The sequence below is a fragment of the Pseudophryne corroboree genome, chromosome 5 (genome assembly GCF_028390025.1).
Source record: "Pseudophryne corroboree isolate aPseCor3 chromosome 5, aPseCor3.hap2, whole genome shotgun sequence".
Classification (NCBI taxonomy): domain Eukaryota; kingdom Metazoa; phylum Chordata; class Amphibia; order Anura; family Myobatrachidae; genus Pseudophryne; species Pseudophryne corroboree.
Window position 1 is genome coordinate 451485001 of NC_086448.1, and position 20395 is coordinate 451505395.

Consider the following 20395-nt stretch of genomic DNA (forward strand, 5'->3'; position numbering starts at 1 on the left):
TTATCTGTCCAGCTAGTGGAGCCCGATGCTGGTGTATAAAATACGGGGGACCCCTACTCTTTTTGTCCCCCGTATTTTTTGCACCAGCATCAGGCGCAGAGCCCGGTGCTGGTTTTAAAAATACGGGGGATCCCCTGTCAAATTTTTCCCCGCATTTTTAGAACCAGGACCAGCTCGAAGAGCCCGAGGCTGGTTATGCTTTGGAGGGGGGACCCCACGCCATTTTTTTCCTTGATTTTAACGTTCCAGCTATATAAAAAAAAAAATATATATATATTTTTACAAATATATAAATAATACTTGTGCCTCCAAAAAAGACAAACCAAGTACCTAATCCCTTCTAATATAAATAGATATGCTATTACAAAAAAAAAAAACACCAAAAAAAACATGTTTTAAATTTTTTTTATTGGTTTCACCCTCCAAAGTGTGGCGGATTGAAAATTACGAATTTACTGTCTAAAAGCACTGTTGTCGAATTTCCAAACTTCCATTGAATAGACTTTGGTCGAATTGCAGCATGTGTATCATTGCAAAAAAGTCGAATTTGTCAAAAGTCGAATTTCAAAAAGTCGAATTTTGAAAGTCCGTTTTTTTGTCGGAAAGCACTGAATTGCATTGTCGATTTTTTTTTTTGGCGAAAAATTCCCGAAATTCGACAATTTCGGGAATTTGACCGCAATTGCATATACCCCAAGGGTCTAAAATATCGCTCTTTTCGTTGGCAAAGCGAAAGGTAAAGAGGAGCCTAAGCAACCCCAGTTTAAATCCAGTGGTAGGAAGCAGTGGGCTAGCAAAAAACCAGCTTCCAAGCCTGAATAGAAACCATCAGCCTGAAGAGACGGGTCTCCGCCTTGAGGATTCCAGTGTTGGGGGCCGACTCCTTCAATTTGCACACATATGGCAACAGTCAACAGCAGATGCTTGGGTGCAGAAGGTAGTATCTCAGGGGTATGGGTTCCCATTCAGGAGGCAGCCTCCTCAAAGATTTTTTTGCACCAGCCCATCTCGTATAGAGTCGAAGGCCAATGCCCTGCAAGAAGCAGTCCAAAAATTACTGCAGTCAGGTGTGATTGTCCCAGTATCTCCATCACAAAGGGGACAGGGGTTTTACTCCAATCTATTTCTAATCCAGAAGCCAAATGGGTCATATCGACCAATTCTCAATCTGAAAATGTTGAACAAATACATTTGGATCCCAAAGTTCCTCATGGAGACGTTACGCTCCATAATGTTGGCTATGGAACCGAGAGATTACATGGCATCTCTGGATGTACGGGATGCTTACCTACATGTGCCTATAATACTGCCGCATCAGTGTTAACTCAGGTTTGCCATCCTCCAGGAACATTTTCAGTTCCAAGCTCTGCCCTTCGGGCTATCTACAGCACCCAGGGTGTTTACCAAGATCATGGTGGTTATGGCAGTTTGTCTGCACAAACAGGGGATAAGAATATTCCCATACCTCGACGACCTGTTAATCCTAGCACATTCGCAGGATGTACTTTTGAGCCATCTTCAACAGACACTAGTTTGTTTACAGAGACACGGGTGGCTCATAAATTGGGAAAAGTCGTCTCTGAATCTGTCACAGCGGATGGTTCATTTGGGGGCCATATTGGATTCAGACCTACAGAAAGTTCTCTTACCAGAGAAAAAGATAGTCGAGGTGCAGGTCATGGCTTAGGAAGCGTTGCAAGCCCAGACAATGTCAGTCCATGTAGCAATGCGACTGTTGGGTCTGATGGTATCAACCTTCGACATGGTGGAATATGCGCAATTCCACTCCAGACCATCGCAGCACCTTATTCTGACCAAATGGAACGGAAATCATCAGACGATAAAAAAAGCAGATGATAAAGATTCCAGTAAACGTAAAAAGGTCTCTAGCATGGTGGCTACAGACAGACCATTTTGTCAAAGTCAGAAAAATATCCCTATACATGCTGCCATATTTGCACCTCACGCTGGTCCGCGCTGCGCATGCGTGCGCTTTCCCGTGATAGCGCATACCCGCCGATGCGTGCACCCGCTCGCATCGGTATGCGTATTTACGGTAAAGAGTATGTAGTCGTAGCGTGCGACCCAATCGTTACATATTTCCACAACTAACGTAGTTTATAGATCATGGTCCCTTTGATAGATTCTGAAAGTTTGGTTAATATAGAATGTCCCTAAACGGAGGGATCCCTCTTTGTATTGTAGGAAGGGTCTAACAGGAGTCATACAGTAGTGTTTGGTACCCATCGGAAGAGTATTTAAATAGCAATATTCCGGTGTTGGTTTGGAGCGTATTAATCGCTCGTGCGAATAGTTATGGACATAAGAAGTTTATGTCCATTACTATTATTTACTCTTACTCAGGTATGCGGCGGGAAACCCAGTTTCCCACCCACCTGAGCGGTTTGAAATCGTCACAGCCCACCTGTATGAATTACCCAATGACCTTTTGTTATGATGCGAAGCCGAATTCCTGTGTCCAATGGACGACAAGATTGTAGGGACCATTAGATTGCATTGTGTGTGGGGCATAAATAGGCAGGCCGACCACATCCAGCTCTCACTCTTCAACGGTTCTCATTGCTGAAAATCGGGTGCTGGATGTCCAGGCGCATGCGATCGTTTCCCCTTATGCGTAAGTTTTTCTCCGTGATCATATTGTCTTACTGTGAGCCATCTATCTCATCTCATATCTCTCTCTCTCTCTCTCTCTCTCTCGCTCTCTCTACTCTTTCTCCCATATTTTCCTTAAAGTATCTCTAATTGTATTGTATTGTATTTTATAGTGTAGTTATTTGGTTAGGAAGTCTCTGTTATATTGTAGTGTATCATTTGTACTGTGATTCCTTTTTACAAGTATATTAGTTATAATACAGTTAATAGGCTTTGGACCCTAAACCAGTATCTGTGTATTTCCTATAGTGTTGTGTTCACTTGAGCGTCGGTGACGCTCAAGCAGCTTTGTAGTTAGTCAGGTTACACAAGGTTGCACTTACACCCTGTATTCACATTAAGGTATTCTGTGTATCTCATTGTTAAAGGCATAGATATCAAGGTATAGCGTTGTGAGCGTCTGCGCCGCTGGTGATCTCCTCGTGGTCTCGAGCGTCCGCTACGCCATAGCGAATCATTACGTTTGTCTGTAGCCAATAGTGTGTCAGTCTGGTGATCTCTGGGCCGTAAGCGAACGCGACGCTTGAGCGTCTCGCCTACGGCTGAGCGATCGTTACGCAACTTACGTACCCTTACGGTACTTCTTAAGTAAACAGCGTATAGTGTTCTTAGACCTCATAAAGGGTTATATATATACGATAAATAGATTCAGCTTTATCAATTTAAACAAGGGGAGAACCTTTTGGATAAAAGAGTGGCAAGTCCTGACAACAGATGCCAGCCTGCAGGGCTGGGGTGCGGTACTCGGAAGCCTGTGGTTCCAGGAAAAATGGACTGCAAGGGAAAGTCGCCTGCCAATAAATCTGTTGGAAATAAGGGCCATTTACAGGGCTCTAGTTCAGGCAAAGGACAGTCTGCAAGGAAGACCAGTCCAGATTCGCTCAGACAATGCGACGGCAGTAGCATACCTCAATCATCAGGGAGGAACTCACAGCAAGAGACTGATGGAGGAAGTAACTCCCATTCTAAAATGGGCGGAACTCCATCTCCCAGCATTGTCAGCAGTATTTGTCCCGGGTGTACTAAACTGGGAAGCGGATTTTCTCAGTCGGCACACCATTCAGGAAACCGAATGGGCACTACACCCAGAAGTGTTTCAGACACTGGTGAACAGATGGGGTCTACCAGAGATAGACCTTATGGCGTCTCATCTAAACAACAAGGTTCCAAGGTACGGATCGAGAACAAGGGACCCGGGAGCGGTCCTTGTAGACGCACTGTCAGTAGAATGGAGGTTTCAGCTGGCGTATCTGTTCCCTCCAATATCTCTGTTACCCAGAGTAGTGAGAAAGATAAAACAAGCAAAAGGAGCAATGATTCTAATAGCTCCAGCTTGGCCAAGAAGTCATTGGTACACAGATCTGTTGAGAATGTCCGTGGAAGCACCAATACTGCTCCCTCAACGTCCAGATCTACTAATGCAGGGTCCTTGTTGTCACAGTCATCTGGATCGCCTGTCTTTGACGGCGTGGCTGTTGAAACCTCTATCTTAGAGGCTAAAGGATTTTCGAAACAAGTAATCCAAACTATGCTTAGAGCAAGAAAGCCTTCTTCGGCCCGTGTGTATCATAGAATATGGAAAAAAATTCAATCCGAGATCTTTTAAAGTGTCCAGGATTTTGGATTTCCTTCGGCGTTAACTGTATGGTTTCAGCGAAATATTGCTGATTTACAGAATGTACGTACGTTTTTTCAAGGAGTAGTACATATTCAACCTCCATTTGTTCCTCCTGCAGCTCCCTGGGATTTGAATTTAGTTCTTAAATTTCTCCAGGGTCCTCTGTTTGAACCACTTAAGAGAGCAGATCTTAAATGGTTAACGGCTAAAATGCTTTTTTTACTGGCAGTGGCGTCAGCCAGAAGAGTGTCAGATTTAGGAGCATTATCGTGCAAGTCTCCTTTCCTAAGTTTTTTTCCAGACAGAGCAGTTCTCAGAACGAGATATAGTTACCTTCCAAAGGTGGTATCAAAGTTTCACCTGAATGAAGAGATTGTAGTCCCAGCTTTTCAGGTATCGGGACTATCTGCGGGAGAAGCGTCGCTGGACGTGGTCCGAGCTTTAAGAATCTACATAGATCGTACTAGTGCCATCAGGAAAACAGATTCTCTCTTCATCCTCTACGGATTCCATAGAAGAGGATGGCCTGCTAGTAAACAGACGCTGGCGAGATGGCTCCGAATGGTAATATCAGAAGCTTATTCTCATGCAGATCTCCCTACTCCGGCTAATGTCTCTGCACACTCTACACGTAAGGTAGGTCCTTCTTCGGCAGCACAACAAGGTGCTTCAGCAGAACAGATATGTAAGGCAGCCACATGGTCTTCCATAAACACATTCATTAGACATTATGCCTTGGATACTTTTGCCTCTCATGACGCAGACTTCAGGCGTCCCCACCACTAAAGTGGCTTTGGGAATCCCAATGTTATCCTGTGGATAATCCTGTGGACCCAGCCAGAGAAATATACGTTATGGTAAGAACTTACCGTTGATAACGTGATTTCTCTTATGTCCACAGGGATCCCACCCTGACGCATCTGATTTGAGGATCTAGACAATCACTAAAACCTCTTCCTTCTTGTATGGAAGGGTGTGCATGTGTGTTCTTATCGCCTAAACAGGTCTCTACCTGATGTTCCTGCCTAAAATCGCTGTGGAAAGAACTGATTTGACTGAGTCAGTGGGCGGGACTATATGGTAAAGGCCCCAATGCATCCTGGGAGGCCAGAAAGCTTGTGACCGTGTTGGTGCTATTCTCGCTGTCGCTCGACAATATCCCAATGTTATCCTGTGGATACCTGTGGACATAAGAGAAATCACGTTATCAACGGTAATTTCTTACCATAACATATATTTTTGATACTCGCAACGTTCTTAAATATTCAACCAGATATATATATTTTTTAGTCATAAACACACTTTTAAAAAATCTTCTGAAATTGCTGGAAAATAATTTCACGTACTGTAAGGCTCAATTTTGGGGGGTTTTGCAATAATTTACTGTTCAGTACACTTTGGGGGAGATTCAAATGTTTGAAAAGTCGGTTTGGTGTCTGTTTTTTCCTGTCTATTAGATAGGAAAAAACAGACTCCCAACTGACTTTTCAAACATTTGAATCTCCCCCACTAAGTTGGATTGCCAGTTTTTCATTTCACCGTCCTGGCTTTGCCAAACCTGTTAGTGAAGATTATGTGCAAGTAAGGTTAGTAAGAAAGACCTAAATATATTGCATCATTTTGGAAATAGTTTATTTAGAGGTTTTTTTATTATTAGCATTTTGTACTTTTCAGCCTTTAAAATGTTTTTATTCAGATAGTGCATCCATCAGAAAGAGTGACACAGAAACACCATCTATTTTACTTTTCAGAACATTAATTTACTGCAGGAGTAACAAAAATGTATGCTTCCACCGCTCCCTTCAGCCCTGCAGTTCAGAGTGTTCTGTTTTCAGAAGCAATGTGGACTTTTTGCTTTCGTATATCATTTGCCAGCCGAGTTAGCAGTAGAGAACCACAAACTAGGTAGCTATGCTATAGTATGAAGTGATTATATGAAAATCAAAAATACTAACCCATGTAAACATTGTTTGGCCTACACAACAGGATGGACACCAAAACTCATGATTCACAGCTCCACTGATTCTATATTATATCTATCTATATATATATATATATATGTATAAATGTGTGTGTGTGTGTGTGTGTGTGTGTGTGTGTGTGTGTGTGTGTGTGTGTGTGTGTGTGTATATATATATATTAGAGAGAGCGAGAAATATAGATAGAGATATAGATCACTTATGTATTTCATGACTTTTTACTCTAAACTCTATCTAGCAGATAGTTTGGCCGAGCTCATCACAACTAGAATGATAACAGTTTAATGTCACTCACTACCGATGTGTCGTCATACTCCTTGCCTCAATACACCATGTGACATGAGACTACTGTGCGAGTGAGCGGCGCTGAGCAGTGTATAGTCTTTTTGTCTAGAATGTGCGTCAAAATCCACTGTACTGATTTAATTGTTATGTGACACTTGTATATCTGTGTGCCTCTGAGTCTGTATGCAGAGCACAATGAAACCTCGGTGTGAAAAGAGCCATGGCCGCAGCATTGTAGCACTTCATATACAGATTTAGACTCAGATATTCAAGTGTCGCATAACAAATTAATCAGTGCAGTCTTGTCACATTGTATTGTGATTAAGATGCACACTTGGGTAAAAAAGATGCCTGTACAGGATCTGGCGCTCTGAGAAGGAATGTTTGGTGTGAATGCAGCAATAGTGTATAAGGACACCACTGTAGCAGATGTCAGATGGGATGGCACCTCTTCTAGTTTCTAACAAAAGGTAACTTCTGAGTGGTCCCTGTCTTAAAACTGAACACAAACTTCCAAGATATTAATGCTGGGACATTTGTAGCACTGTTAAGGTGAGTTGATATGAACTATACTGTATATCCTGATGTGGGACCCACTAACTTGAAGGAATGGTGAGTTTTGAAAAACTATTTTTATTTAAAATACCCATTTAATGATGTAATTTGTTCACTTAGCTTCTTGAAACAGTAGCTGTGTTCTGAACATAGATTATAGGAAATGTTGAATAAAATATATGGTACAATTCTTGTTTGCATCTTGGATTCTCTGCTTCTCTATAGCTAGACTCAACATAATCTTATGTTCAGAGTATATATTTAAAGTGTGCATAAAAAAAATATGTGCAAGTCACATGGTTTTACCCATCATCTAAGGCCATTTTATACACTATTACGTAAGAATGACATATTATATTTTCAGTGTAAAACATTTTTGTGTCATTTTGTTTCATTTACGTAATTGTTTTATAATTGTGTTTGTCTCCTTCTTTTTTTATTGTTTCCTAAAGCAGAACCCCAATTCATTTTGCATGCTAACACAGACAAGAATACATCTGCCCATAGCCGAATCATTTGGTCATGTGACTGGACCCCAGACAGCAAGTTTTTTGTCACAGGAAGCAGAGACAAAAAGGTATTTATGCAAAAGAGCTCACATGACCTATACATTTAGTCATTTTACATGAGATTTTACTTTACTTGTTAATGACTTTTCTCACTTACTGTTTGTCCTCTATTATTGGGGAAATCTCTGTGAGTGAGTTGTGTACATTACACTATAGCAAGGTGAATCTTTGTGATATGAGATTCACTGTTTCTTGAAGAGCAGAATGTTCAAACAGCTGCGTCTGTATGGCAAAGCTTGAAGAATTTACTCATGAAACAAACCTAGGATAAAAGAACAGACTTTGCAGCCCGTAGACGAGTTGTAAATACATCAACTTCAGACATGAAAAATAAAGCATGTCATTCAAATTTGATGGATGACAGGATGATTGACCACCAGTCCAAGATGGCACGCATCCAGGTGCAACAGTTGTCTTGCAAGAAGCCCCTTTCATTTTTTGTCATCCGGTAACACCAAACACTGATGTATTAATTATACAACTTGTTTTCCATACGTTCTTAATCAAGTCTGCTAATTACTTGACTAAACAGATCCCATTGTTTGAGGCCCCAATCCAGCAACCTCAGTCCACCATTTTTTTTAAATAACCACAATGGTCTAGCACAGAGTTTCCCCAAACTCTGCCGTTACAGTCCCGGTTTTAAGGATATACATTCTTGTGCACAGGTGACTTAATTAGTACTTCAGTCAATTTGGATCTACCATCTGGACTCAATGGATGGTCTTAAAACTGGGACAGTAATGGTGGAAACTCTGGTCTAGCATCTAGACACAAGTGGACATCTTAGTTTCTTGTTGTTTCTCCTTTTCTTTTAAGAATCATGCATCTTGATCTTTTCATTACTGTGTTAATCATTCTTACTTGGGTGTCTTTAGATGAGTAGCTGTGGAAATATGAACATTAAATCATAATCTCTTTTTGCATAGTTTATAAAGTGTGAACTGTATCTTCAAATGTTTAGGTGATTGTATGGGGTGACTGCCAGGAGTCTGATGCCAAGAGTGAGAACAGCTGTGCTCCTATCAGGCCTTGCTCTACTCTTCAAGATGCAGGAGACTCAGTCACAGCTGTCAGTGTCAGCCAGATACTTGCTTCTCATGGAAGGTAAGTGAGTGGATTTTACAGTCACTTTCCAACCTTTCATTTGTATGTCAGGTGAAAATTTGCAGAAATGTTTCATTCCACCATTAATTAACATGATACATCTAGGTAAAGACACTGGTAACTGCTGCTCTGTTGCTAAGTGCAAACCTTACTACAGTAATTAATGGAATTACACAGTGGAACCTACATAGGATACCAACCTATGCAGTAGAACCACATTTGTGGTGCAGGGGAAACAATTCTAGATAAAATATTGAAGGAAGTAGACTTGAAAACAATTTGTTTTGTACCCCCTGACACCAATGTTCTGTATGCTTTGAGGGATTTTTGGAAATGTTTCCATATTTAATAAAACCAAACATTGTGCTGTACATTCAGTTTAATCTTTAAACATTCATATTTGTTTATCCTAGCACAGCATTAGGAAAACATATATTTTGACGAGTTTTAGATTTAATAGTGTTTTCTCATTTATCTTAGTTACATCATTGCTGTTGGGTTAGAATGTGGCAAAATTCACCTATACAAATGGCAATACAATGCTATGATTGATGACTGGATAAAGAGTTATGAGATGGACCAAAGGTTAGTATGTCTGTCTTTTTTCTCCCCTTTGTTCGGTATCCTGTATTTTTAAGAAATCGTAGTGTTTGTACAGGTAAAGTTGAATTTTGAAAGTTCCTAGATTTCTTCTGACAGATTAATGTTGTTGCTATATAGCTTTCACAATGGATTGTATTTCAACCATAGAAGCATCCTTCTAACCAAGAAGTAAAGTCAGCTCTGCGAATGTGAGCAGCCAGATCAGTTAATGTATAGTGTAAGCTCCCACAGAATCGCTAACTTAATTTCTAAGCAAAAGCCATGCTGTGGTTCAGTGTCGCAATTTTAAAATGTGTAGACTTAGGTGTATATTTACTAAGAGGCAGCTTTTCAAGTCCACCTCCATCTGCACTTCTGCTTGTGGGACTTAAAAAGACAATAATGTTATTATAAAACTCATGGCTGGAACAGCCAACGAGCAGCTTTGAAAAGCCACCACTTACAGTTGAGCAGCTCTCACTAAATCAAAGTGTTGAAATAAAGCTGGCCAGTATTTGTGTTCTACATGCAAATTAAATAATACTTATATTAAAAATATGAAATGTACAGTTAAATCAGGAAAGTGCAGCCCAATAGAAAATAAAAAAAGAAGCTTCACATCTACTTCTTCAATATAGGTTGATGAAAGATGATCCATATTCTCAATGCATGCAGAAATTGCATTTGTACCCCGGGCAATGCAGCATGTAGCCTATACTGTCAGACTTTGCTTCCAAATCTAAATTTATATCTTGAATATATAATGCAGATCTTTGAAATTATCCTTTTTCCTCCTATCTTCTACAGTAGAATATATAATATACTTACCTGTTCTAAGGCTACTCCTATATCTTGGGACCCCATTGTATTGCATGTTCTTGCTGATGACCTCAGAGTTTGACATGATATAGAATGACCAGCTATTCCTGGCTTATGACAAAATTAAGTGTAATATGAGTGTCACCAAACACAATTGCTGACAGTTTCACCTGAAAGAATTACTTCCCTGAAGCAATTGCTCCTGGAGACCATTAATTGCAGGGATAATAAGCTCCTTGCTTTGTTCTGCCTCCCTGGACAACACTCTCTGTAAACATATAAGCTGCAAACAGGTTAAGGGTCTTTAGGTATAAGAGACAAGACAGAGTTTAGACTAAGCAACAAGCGGGATGTCACATAAGTAATTTCCTTTATACCTACCTGTTCCTTCAAAAGGAAAACAGAATATATTTTTTTTCTTCTAGTTACTGTGTCAACAACCAAGTAAGGTTGCTAAAAGGGGACCCAGGAGTATATGTAATTTGCCAATTGTGTGAAGTGGCACAATTTTGTCAATCTCTGTTCTGGACTTAGAGACAATAATTTAAAAGGTTGGCTTTGCGTTTTAATTCTACTGCCAAAATTGCACCTCAATCTCTTAAATATACCGCATGGGGTTGATTATCTCTAGGAATAGTGAGATGGTAGTATTTTGTGGGGTGAATTTCTCTAGAGCCCCATGTTGGATGGGTGAGGTCTTTAACTCATCACAACAGAGGACCCACATTCTGCAGGTTTCTCTGTTCTAACCTGCCAAGCCCAACCTGTCATGCCTGGGGCTCATTAAAACCTGTAAACCAGACCAAATTTCCCTGCTTGCAGCTAGCTTAAGAATTTGGGGGAGGAGGACATGGCTAGAATTGGGAATAGAGTAAGAAAGAGTAAGTAACTGTGTACCTGGACAAACAATGTTGCAATTCAAGGGGTGCAAATACATACTTCTTTTTTTGCTTTGGGGTAACTACTGGCTGCTTTTGAATGTAGGCCACAAATGCTGGAAAGCTTTATTTTTACACTACAATTTAGATTTGAGTTTGGACACGCCCCGCCCCCATCTAACTATCTCTGCACATTTTAAATCTTCCCCACTTGCAGTGCAACGTTGTTTTACCAAGGTGCAAAGTCACTTGTTCTTTATTAATTTATTCCCAAATCTGAATCGGGCTATTCTAATTATTTTTTAAATACTTTCTGTAGCATCCATAAGGGATATTGGGGACAGAATTAGTACGATGGTGTATAGACGGGTCCAAAGGAGCCAGTGCACGTTAAATTTCTTCAACTGGGTGTGCTGGCTTTTCCCCTTTATGCCTCCTCCTACAGGTCAGTTTAGAAAAAAGTGCCCTCAGGAGAGGATGCACACTCTGCAAGCTCCAGAGTTTTTCTTCAGTTTCTTTTAAAGTTTTATTTCTTTCAGTATGCTGTTTGGGCAACAGCAAACTGCATCATGGGAGTTGGGGGGGGGGGGGGGGGGGGCGGCGGCGGCAACGGTCACCGGCCTCTTGGGGTGCAGAGCCGCTTTCCCGCAGCAGGACCACCATCTGTTTGTTCAGCAGGGCACGGCGCCTTGGCAGCCGCAGCATGCCGCACAGCCCTAACGCTGCCTGAAGGTGAACATCGGTAGTGAGTACATGCCGGAGACCCCACTAGGGGGTCCCCCGGTTCACTGTGCAGCTGAAGCGCGGGTAAGGTATACGGGTCCCTCCTGGGGGGGGACCCGCTGTAGCCCCTGCGTGAGACTGGCTAAAATGCATTGTACCAAGCATTTATGTGAGGCTACAAACATAGGGAGACATGGCCAGTATAAATATAAAATAGTAGCTCCGGCGCCATGGCGGGGGATGGAGCTACATGAGAGCGGGCTCAGCTGCATTTTGGCACCTTCCTCTGCATAGCAGCAGCAGCCTCAACCGCTCCTCCATAACAGTCCCTGGATCACTGGTACCGGGTGTAGAGGGGGAGAGCCGCTATAGTGTGCACAAGTAACATCCCTCTGAGGGATTTTTCATAATACAGTCTCACTGTTGTTTACATATAAAATGCTGACAGCCTCACTGTGGCTGTGCAGCGCTGGTGTCCTCTCTCCTGTGTCTCCTCTCACATGCAATAGGACAGGCTTGTGTTGTATTTCAGGCTGTGTTGTATGTGTATTGTACCCGTTTTCCTTATTCAATATGGTATGCAGTGTTTGTAATGCTAGATTCTCTCCTAGTTCATCTGGCTCAATATCATGTGAGCAGTGTAGTCCGTCATCTCAGAATGCTGATATCAATATGGGGTAGAGTCCAGAGCCCTCCTGGTTGGGGGCTATCGAAACTATGATGTCTCAACTCACTGCAAATGCCAATAAGACTCAGCAACGGCAACAAGCAGTGGCTAGCCTAACTGCTAAACATTCCCCTCTGTCTGCTACAGGGGTACAAAAACATTCTCTACCTGAACTCCTATCAGATACTGATGATGATATACAGGATGATGGGGATGATGTGGACCCCATAAGTGGGGATTCCACCCCTACCCAGGGTATTGAACCCCTCATATTGGCTATTCAGGATGTGTTAAAGCTCCCCCTGGAGGATGCTCATACTCAGCAGTAATTTTTTCCTCAAACAAGACAAACTGACAGTCACATTTCCTGATTCCAAGGAAATGGATGACTTATTTCAAATAGCCTGGAAAAATCCAGATAAAAAATATCAGGTGTCCAAACGGTTTCTGCATACATTCCCCTTTGCCCATGAAGGCAGAAAATTCTGGGAAGAATCTCCAGCAGTGGATGTCTCAGTCTCTTGCCTTTCTAAAAAGGCGGTACTCCCAGCTCGGTGCTCCTTTACAGTAAAGGACCTGGCAGATAGGAAATTTGATGCCACTCTAAAATCTTTGTACACTGCTGCAGGTGTAGCTCAAAGGCTGGTCATTGCAGGTTGCTGGATGACACATGCAATTCATTCCTGGGCTACTCAAATTCAGGAAGGTCTTTCGGGTGATATGACCTTAGTTACTACTGTAACTTTTCTAAAACACATTCAGGACACAGCAAGAGTCCTCTGTGACTCCCTTAAAGAGATTAGCAATATTTAATGCTAGGACCTCTGCTATGGCTGTGTCTGCGCGCAGAGCCATATGGTTGCGTCAGTGGATTGCTGATGCAGACTCCAAACGTAATGTGGAATCTCTTCCCTTCACAGGTTGATGGCTCTTTGGAGGTGAGTTGGACGCATGGATCTCCAAAGCTACTGCTGGGAAATCCATGATTCTCTTTTCAGGAGCTCCGCCTGCTAGACGTACCTACCCGGGACCATCTACTCAGTCCTTTTGGTCCTCTAAATTTCGATCTAGGGCCAGGGGGGCCTCCAACGCAGCTAGTGGCACCTTAGGTAAGCATAAGAAACCAGCCGTTGCCGGATCTGAGGATCAAAGCACAAGTTTCTTCTTCCGCAAAGACTCAAGGGGATCTCGTGGTGGGAGCTCGGTTACGTCACTACAGCCACATCTTGGACGGTTCCTGCCAAGATTCTTGGGTAAGGAACCTTATCTGTCAGGGTTACAAGCTGGAGTTCGACTGTGCTCCTTCCCAACGATTTCTCAAATCAGGCTTACAAGCTTTGGAAAATATGCGAGGTACGCTGCTACTGGTCATCAACAAGTTGGTCCAGTCCCAGGTCATTGTTCCAGTACCCCTAAAACAAGAGCAAGGTTACTACTCCAGTATGTTCGTGGTACCGAAACCAAACAGGTCGGTGAGACCCATTCTGAATCTGAAGTCCTTGAATCCTTACCTGAAGGTTTTCAAATTCAAGATGGAATCTTTGAGAGCGGTGATCGCAGGCCTGGAGCCACAGGAATTCCTTATGTCCCTAGATCTCAAGGACGCTTACCTCCATATCCCAATTCCTCTTACGTCCTAGAGGATGCTGGGGTCCATATTAGTACCATGGGGTATAAACGGGTCCACCAGGAGCCATTGGCACTTTAAGAGTTTAACAGTGTGGGCTGGCTCCTCCCTCTATGCCCCTCCTACCAGACTCAGTTTAGAAAATGTGCCCGGAGGAGCCGGTCACAGCTAGGAGAGCTCTACTGAGCTTCTTTAGAAAAGTTTATTTTAGAGTTTATTTTTTTACAGGGAGGCTGCTGGCAACAGCCTCCATGCTTCGACGGACTGAGGGGGGGAGCAGTGTCCGCCCTGCGTGGTCTGAGCCACTGTCTCCGCTGACTGGTCATTGAGCTCCAGAGGGGATAGATTGCTCCCCGCCGCAGGGGAACGCTCACCCCAGCAGCATGCCACCACCCCCTTACAGAGCTGGAGTGTGGCGAAGGAATCATTGGCTCCCTAACAAGCAAGGAGCCGTTGTGAAGATGGCGGCTACAGGGTAGGAGCGCAGTACTAACCGCTCCGGGGAGCTCAGCGGTACTTAGGTGTGGCGCTGTGAGGGGCGCCCTGAGCCGGCGCCTTAACCCTACACTGACCAAAGAGCCTGTCATGGTCCGTGGATCTCAGCCAGCACAAAATCCTCAGGCCAGTATAATCTAGGAAGAGTGGGAAGACGGCGCCATTAAGAGGGCGGAGGTTCTCCTCAAAGCGGACCCAGCAGCATTCAGCGCCATTTTCCTGCCTGCAGACACGCTGCCAGTGGAAGAGCAGTCCCTCAAGAGCACCTCCAGCTATCTGTACGGTACCAGGGGATTGTAGAAGGGAGGGGAGGCTGTGTATAGACTGTGTCACCTATTAAGGGACACAGTCAGCGCTGGTTAAGGGTCTCCCTATACCTATATAGCGTTGTGTGTGGGTTGGCTCCAATCTCTGTGTGTCTCTGCCATTCTTGGGTGGGAAACTCTGTCTGCCCTGTACCCTGTGTGTATGTGGGGTGTACAAGCAAACATGTCTAGAAACTCTGTCTCATATGCTGCAGAGGATTTATCTTCTCAGGAAGATCCCATCCCATGTAATCAGGATTGCACTGTTGTAGTGCATATCCCAGCTAGAGAACCGGAGTGGTTAACCTCTCTTAGGGGGGCTATTTCTCAGATTTCTGAAAGGGTTGCAAGGACTGGGCATGCTACTCTGGTATTGCAGTCCTCTATGGCAGTATGGTCCGATACTGCTCTTTCGGGGCCCCTGCGGTACATTCTCACAAAAGTGCTCTTGCACAGATTATGCAGGATGACACGGATAGCGATTCTGATACAGCAGACGGTGCTGGGGATGTGTCGAGGGGGTCGGCATCACTTGCTAAGGGGGTGCCGTTGATGATTGAGGCCATGTGGGATGTGTTACATATTTCTGACACACCTCCTGAGCAGGTTGAGGAGGCCTTTTTCACAGACAGTAAAAAAGCTCCTCTCGCCTTCCCGGCATCTAAGGAATTAAACGGAAGATGATAGAAAAAAATGGGAGTCTCCGCCTATAGTTGACGCCTCTGTCTCTAGGCTGTCAAAACAGGTGGTGGAGAAAAAATGGGTGATGAACTCTGGCGCAAGGGAAGTCTGCCCAATCAAACCCCTAAACCTGCCCAAACAACAGGTAAAAATTAATACAAAAGGGAGAAAAAAGGGGTATGATCAAAGGCGCCTGAAGTGGTGGGAAGGGAAGAAATGGAAAGGGATAAAAGGTACACGAGGTAATTAATTGGATTATAACATATGCAAAACAAATACAAAATAAATAAAATTAATTTCAACAATACTTGGTGTATTCTTCAAACGGGTCTCAATCAGAACGTCCGTCTATGGTAAGAAGCCTCAATGGATATATAAAATAGAAAAAATAACAAAGAAAAACCAATGTGTAGTAGGTTTAAAAAAGTCTATAGAGCAATGGTGTCCGGAAGATGGAGCCCTGGTGATAGGGGAACTTGATAGCAGAAAGGACAGGGTCTCACCACCAATTCTTTCAAGAGTAGGGACGTACCAAGACTCACAGTGAAAAAGATGGGAGAAAGCACATAAAGGTATCTTTATCTTTTTCTGATCGATATAAGGTACAGCGTACCTCACTCACATGTATAGCAGAAGATTTCCTCATATAATGGTATCTTTCAAAAATGGATCCAACGAAATTGATTTCAATAAAATGTTTCTTTTTAATGATTGACAAAAGTCAATTTGAAGTAAAATAAAAACAAATACAGAAGCCAATGTGAAAACCTTATTTGTATGGTAACAACGGGGGTGTGGGGAGAGAATGTTGATAAACTCCAAAAAAACAAGAGGGTAATCCGGAATTCCCTCCTGTAAATAAACCCCCCGTGTACCTTACAGAGGTGATCAGGCTTAGGTGTATACACCTTGAAAAAGACCTTAGGGTTGAAACGGCGTTGGTGCATGCTGAGAGTGGATTTCTTTTATTGACCTAAGCCTGATCACCTCTGTAAGGTACACGGGGGGTTTATTTACAGGAGGGAATTCCGGATTACCCTCTTGTTTTTTTGGAGTTTATCAACATTCTCTCCCCACACCCCCGTTGTTACCATACAAATAAGGTTTTCACATTGGCTTCTGTATTTGTTTTTATTTTACTTCAAATTGACTTTTGTCAATCATTAAAAAGAAACATTTTATTGAAATCAATTTCGTTGGATCCATTTTTGAAAGATACCATTATATGAGGAAATCTTCTGCTATACATGTGAGTGAGGTACGCTGTACCTTATATCGATCAGAAAAAGATAAAGATACCTTTATGTGCTTTCTCCCATCTTTTTCACTGTGAGTCTTGGTACGTCCCTACTCTTGAAAGAATTGGTGGTGAGACCCTGTCCTTTCTGCTATCAAGTTCCCCTATCACCAGGGCTCCATCTTCCGGACACCATTGCTCTATAGACTTTTTTAAACCTACTACACATTGGTTTTTCTTTGTTATTTTTTCTATTTTATATATCCATTGAGGCTTCTTACCATAGACGGACGTTCTGATTGAGACCCGTTTGAAGAATACACCAAGTATTGTTGAAATTAATTTTATTTATTTTGTATTTGTTTTGCATATGTTATAATCCAATTAATTACCTCGTGTACCTTTTATCCCTTTCCATTTCTTCCCTTCCCACCACTTCAGGCGCCTTTGATCATACCCCTTTTTTCTCCCTTTTGTGTCAAAACAGGTGGTCTTACCAGTCCTGGGACCTACCGCGTTGAAAGACCCGGCAGATCTCAAAGTGGATGCTATGCTCAAATCCATATACACGGCTTCAGGAGCTATACTGCGGCCTACTATTGCCTGTGCATGGATTTCAAAAGCTATAGCAAAGTGGTCAATCACTCTGCAGGAGGACTTGACTACAATGGATAAAGGTGACGTTGATTTATTTTTACGTAACATACAGGATTCTGCAAGGTTCCTGGTAGAAGCCATGAAGGATTTGGGTTCCATGGCTGCGTGATCTCCTCCATATCCGTCTCGGCTCAGAGGGGTCTCTGGCTGCGCCAATTGTCTACGGACGCTGAATCCAGGAAAATTGTGGAGAGCCTACCCTATAAGGCCAGGCTCTGTTTAGGGAGGCGCTGGATGCGTGGATTGCCACAGCTACAGTGGGTAAGTCTCCTTTTCTCCCCTCAGCTGCACCAGCTACTAAGAAGCCTTTTACTCCCAACACGTCACAGTCCTTTCGGCCCACTATGCCTAGAAAGAACAAACCCTCTCAGAACTTCTTTAGAGGTGGTCGTGCCAAATCCAAAAAGCCTGCTCCCGCAGGTTCCCAGGACCAGAAGCCTACTTCTGGTACCTCAAAGTCCTCACCATGACGGTGGACCGCAAAGCCTGTAAGAAGGTCAGGTGGGAGCAAGACTCCGGCATTTCAGCCACGTTTGGGTGTCGTCGGGCCTGGACCCCTGGATACAGAATATTGTGTCCCGGGGGTACGGGCTGGAGTTTCAAACTCTCCCACCTCACAGATTCTTCAAATCAGGCTTGCCGGCTTCGCCGGCAGACAGAGCTATTTACTGGGCGCTATCCGAAAATTGATAGTGTCCGAGGTCATTGTTCCAGTTCCACCTCATCACTTGACCAAAGGTTACTATTCGAACCTTTTTGTGGTTCTGAAGCCGGATGGTTCAGTAAGGCCAATTCTGAACTTGAAATCTTTTAATCCTTATCTCAGGGACTTCAAATTCAAGATGGAGTCTCTTAGGGCAGTTATCTCAAAACAAAGTATGGTGCCCAAGATGGCTGCCTCACCTTTTGTATGCTCCTGATCATCTCCATAAAACAGCTTAAATTCACCACAACTGACCTATGAATCATCAGAAATATCCAAGGACTTACCTTGAACTTGTACTACTCTACGCGGACATTTCATCAAAACCAACGGATTGCATTCCTGCGCTGAGATACACACTGGATTGAATCCTGGATTGAATCCTCTGCATATCTCCACTGAGAAATCCTTCAGTTTAGCAACTGCTGTACTCTGCATTGGACATTACCCAGATAAGGTACTGTGGATTACAACCTATCTTTGGCTACATCCAGCCCCTCACTTAGACATCATCCACCTCTGTTCTCTGAGCAACAAATAACTGATTTATTGCATTAATCTACTAATATCAGTATATTCAGGCTCTGAATTGCTGAAGGCTCACTGTTTAAAATCAGGATCCATTTCCAGGACACGTTATCACTACCCCCACAAAAAAATCGACTTCAAAGGCCTCTCACACTGATACTTTTCACACCTACACAGTAGGAATTGGCTTCTAACACCTTTCCAAAAGGCTGCCTATCCTAGGATAATTGACTAAATCAGCAGTTATTTTATTTATTACTTGCTTTAAATATACACAATAGGTTATAGCAATAACTTTGTTCATAATCCCATTATAATTTTGGATCACATACCGAATTGGGGGAAAACAAAACACAAAAAGGAAAAAAGGAAAAAAAAAACAAGAACAAAAAAAAAACACTGCTTTCTCTCCCTCTCTCATCATCATATGCAGCTCAAATTTATAGTAATCTGTCATTGATGACCAAATGTATACGTATTGCTCCAGCTTCATTCTTTCACTCCGCCCACCACGTTCTGCAGTTCCTGTCACACCATCACAGGCTTCTATTCTCCAATCCCTTGGCATTTTAAAAAGAAACACAGGCGCATTCGTGGGAAGCGAGCAGGCCGGAAATGTATTTCCCCCGGTAACCGTCTAAGTCCTTTGCCCACCTGCTCACCCCCATACTCAAAGAACAATCAAATAGAAGTGATACCCAAAAGACGGCCCTGTGTTTGGAAGGACAGAACTGTCAACTCTCACTTTGTGACCCCCGTACCCAGAGCTCCTGCACTTAACATAAAGAAAACTGAAGGCCCTCTGGTATGCCCAATCAGGTCAGTCCTTTGTAATGCCAGATCTATAAGAAACAAGACTGCAACAATTGCTGACCTTATTGAATCTGCAGATCTAGCCTGTATTACAGAGACCTGGCTAGATGAAAATGCAGCACCTATATTGGAGGCTGCAGTACAAACAAACTACTCTGTCATCCACAACCCAAGACTGGACCGCAGAGGTGGCGGGGTGGCTATCTGCTTCAAAAAAGAACTTAAACTTAGGGTCCACCCTATTGAAACTACTCGCTCATTTGAGTGCATTGCTGCCCGGAGTTCGACAGGATTAGGTTTCAGAGTACTTCTCATTTACCGGCCACCTGGAGATGGAAAGATATTTCTACAAGAAATTGCAGACACTGTTGCTGGCCTGGTTCTGGAACTTCAAAGATGGCTCATCCTCGGGGATTTCAATGCATGGGTGGATGATGAGCTCTCATGCCTTGGCCAAGACCTCCTGTGCACAGTGAATGGTCTGGGCTTCACACAGGTCATTCCCTCTGCCACACATAAAAGTGGTCACACTTTCGACCTTGTCTTTCAGATTGGATTAGAAGTCACTGACCTAAAAATAAACCCAGTCATCTGGTCAGACCACTACTCTCTCTGGTTCTCAGTTGCACCCCCTCAAATAAGATCTCTGCCCGTGAAGTTGACCAGGTATCGTCCAAGGAGGGGTATGACTCCCCAGGCTCTTGCAGCAAATCTGGATCTCTCTGCTATACTGGGTGCCTGTGAAGATCCCTGTTCCCTAGTCCGTTATTATAATAGGGATGTTATGGCTGCAATTGATATTATCGCCCCTGTGCATTTAAGACCTCGTAAACCACAACGTCAAGCTCCATGGTTCAACAACAGTGTTAGTGCGCTCAAGAAAAGGGGGCGTAG

General features: G+C 43.2%; 1 protein-coding gene across 3 annotated transcripts in view; it reads left to right on the forward strand.

Annotated features, from left to right (window-relative positions):
• Positions 1 to 20395, forward strand: part of ELP2 (elongator acetyltransferase complex subunit 2) — a 405605-nt gene that overhangs the window by 369221 nt on the left and 15989 nt on the right. For 2 of the 3 annotated variants that reach the window (XM_063922926.1, XM_063922928.1), the window contains 3 exons: positions 7563 to 7687; positions 8644 to 8786; positions 9267 to 9371. In XM_063922926.1, coding sequence (XP_063778996.1) covers positions 7563 to 7687; positions 8644 to 8786; positions 9267 to 9371 — 373 coding nt within the window. The remainder of the gene's footprint in view (positions 1 to 7562; positions 7688 to 8643; positions 8787 to 9266; positions 9372 to 20395) is intronic. The other variant, XM_063922927.1, reaches the window with a different exon arrangement.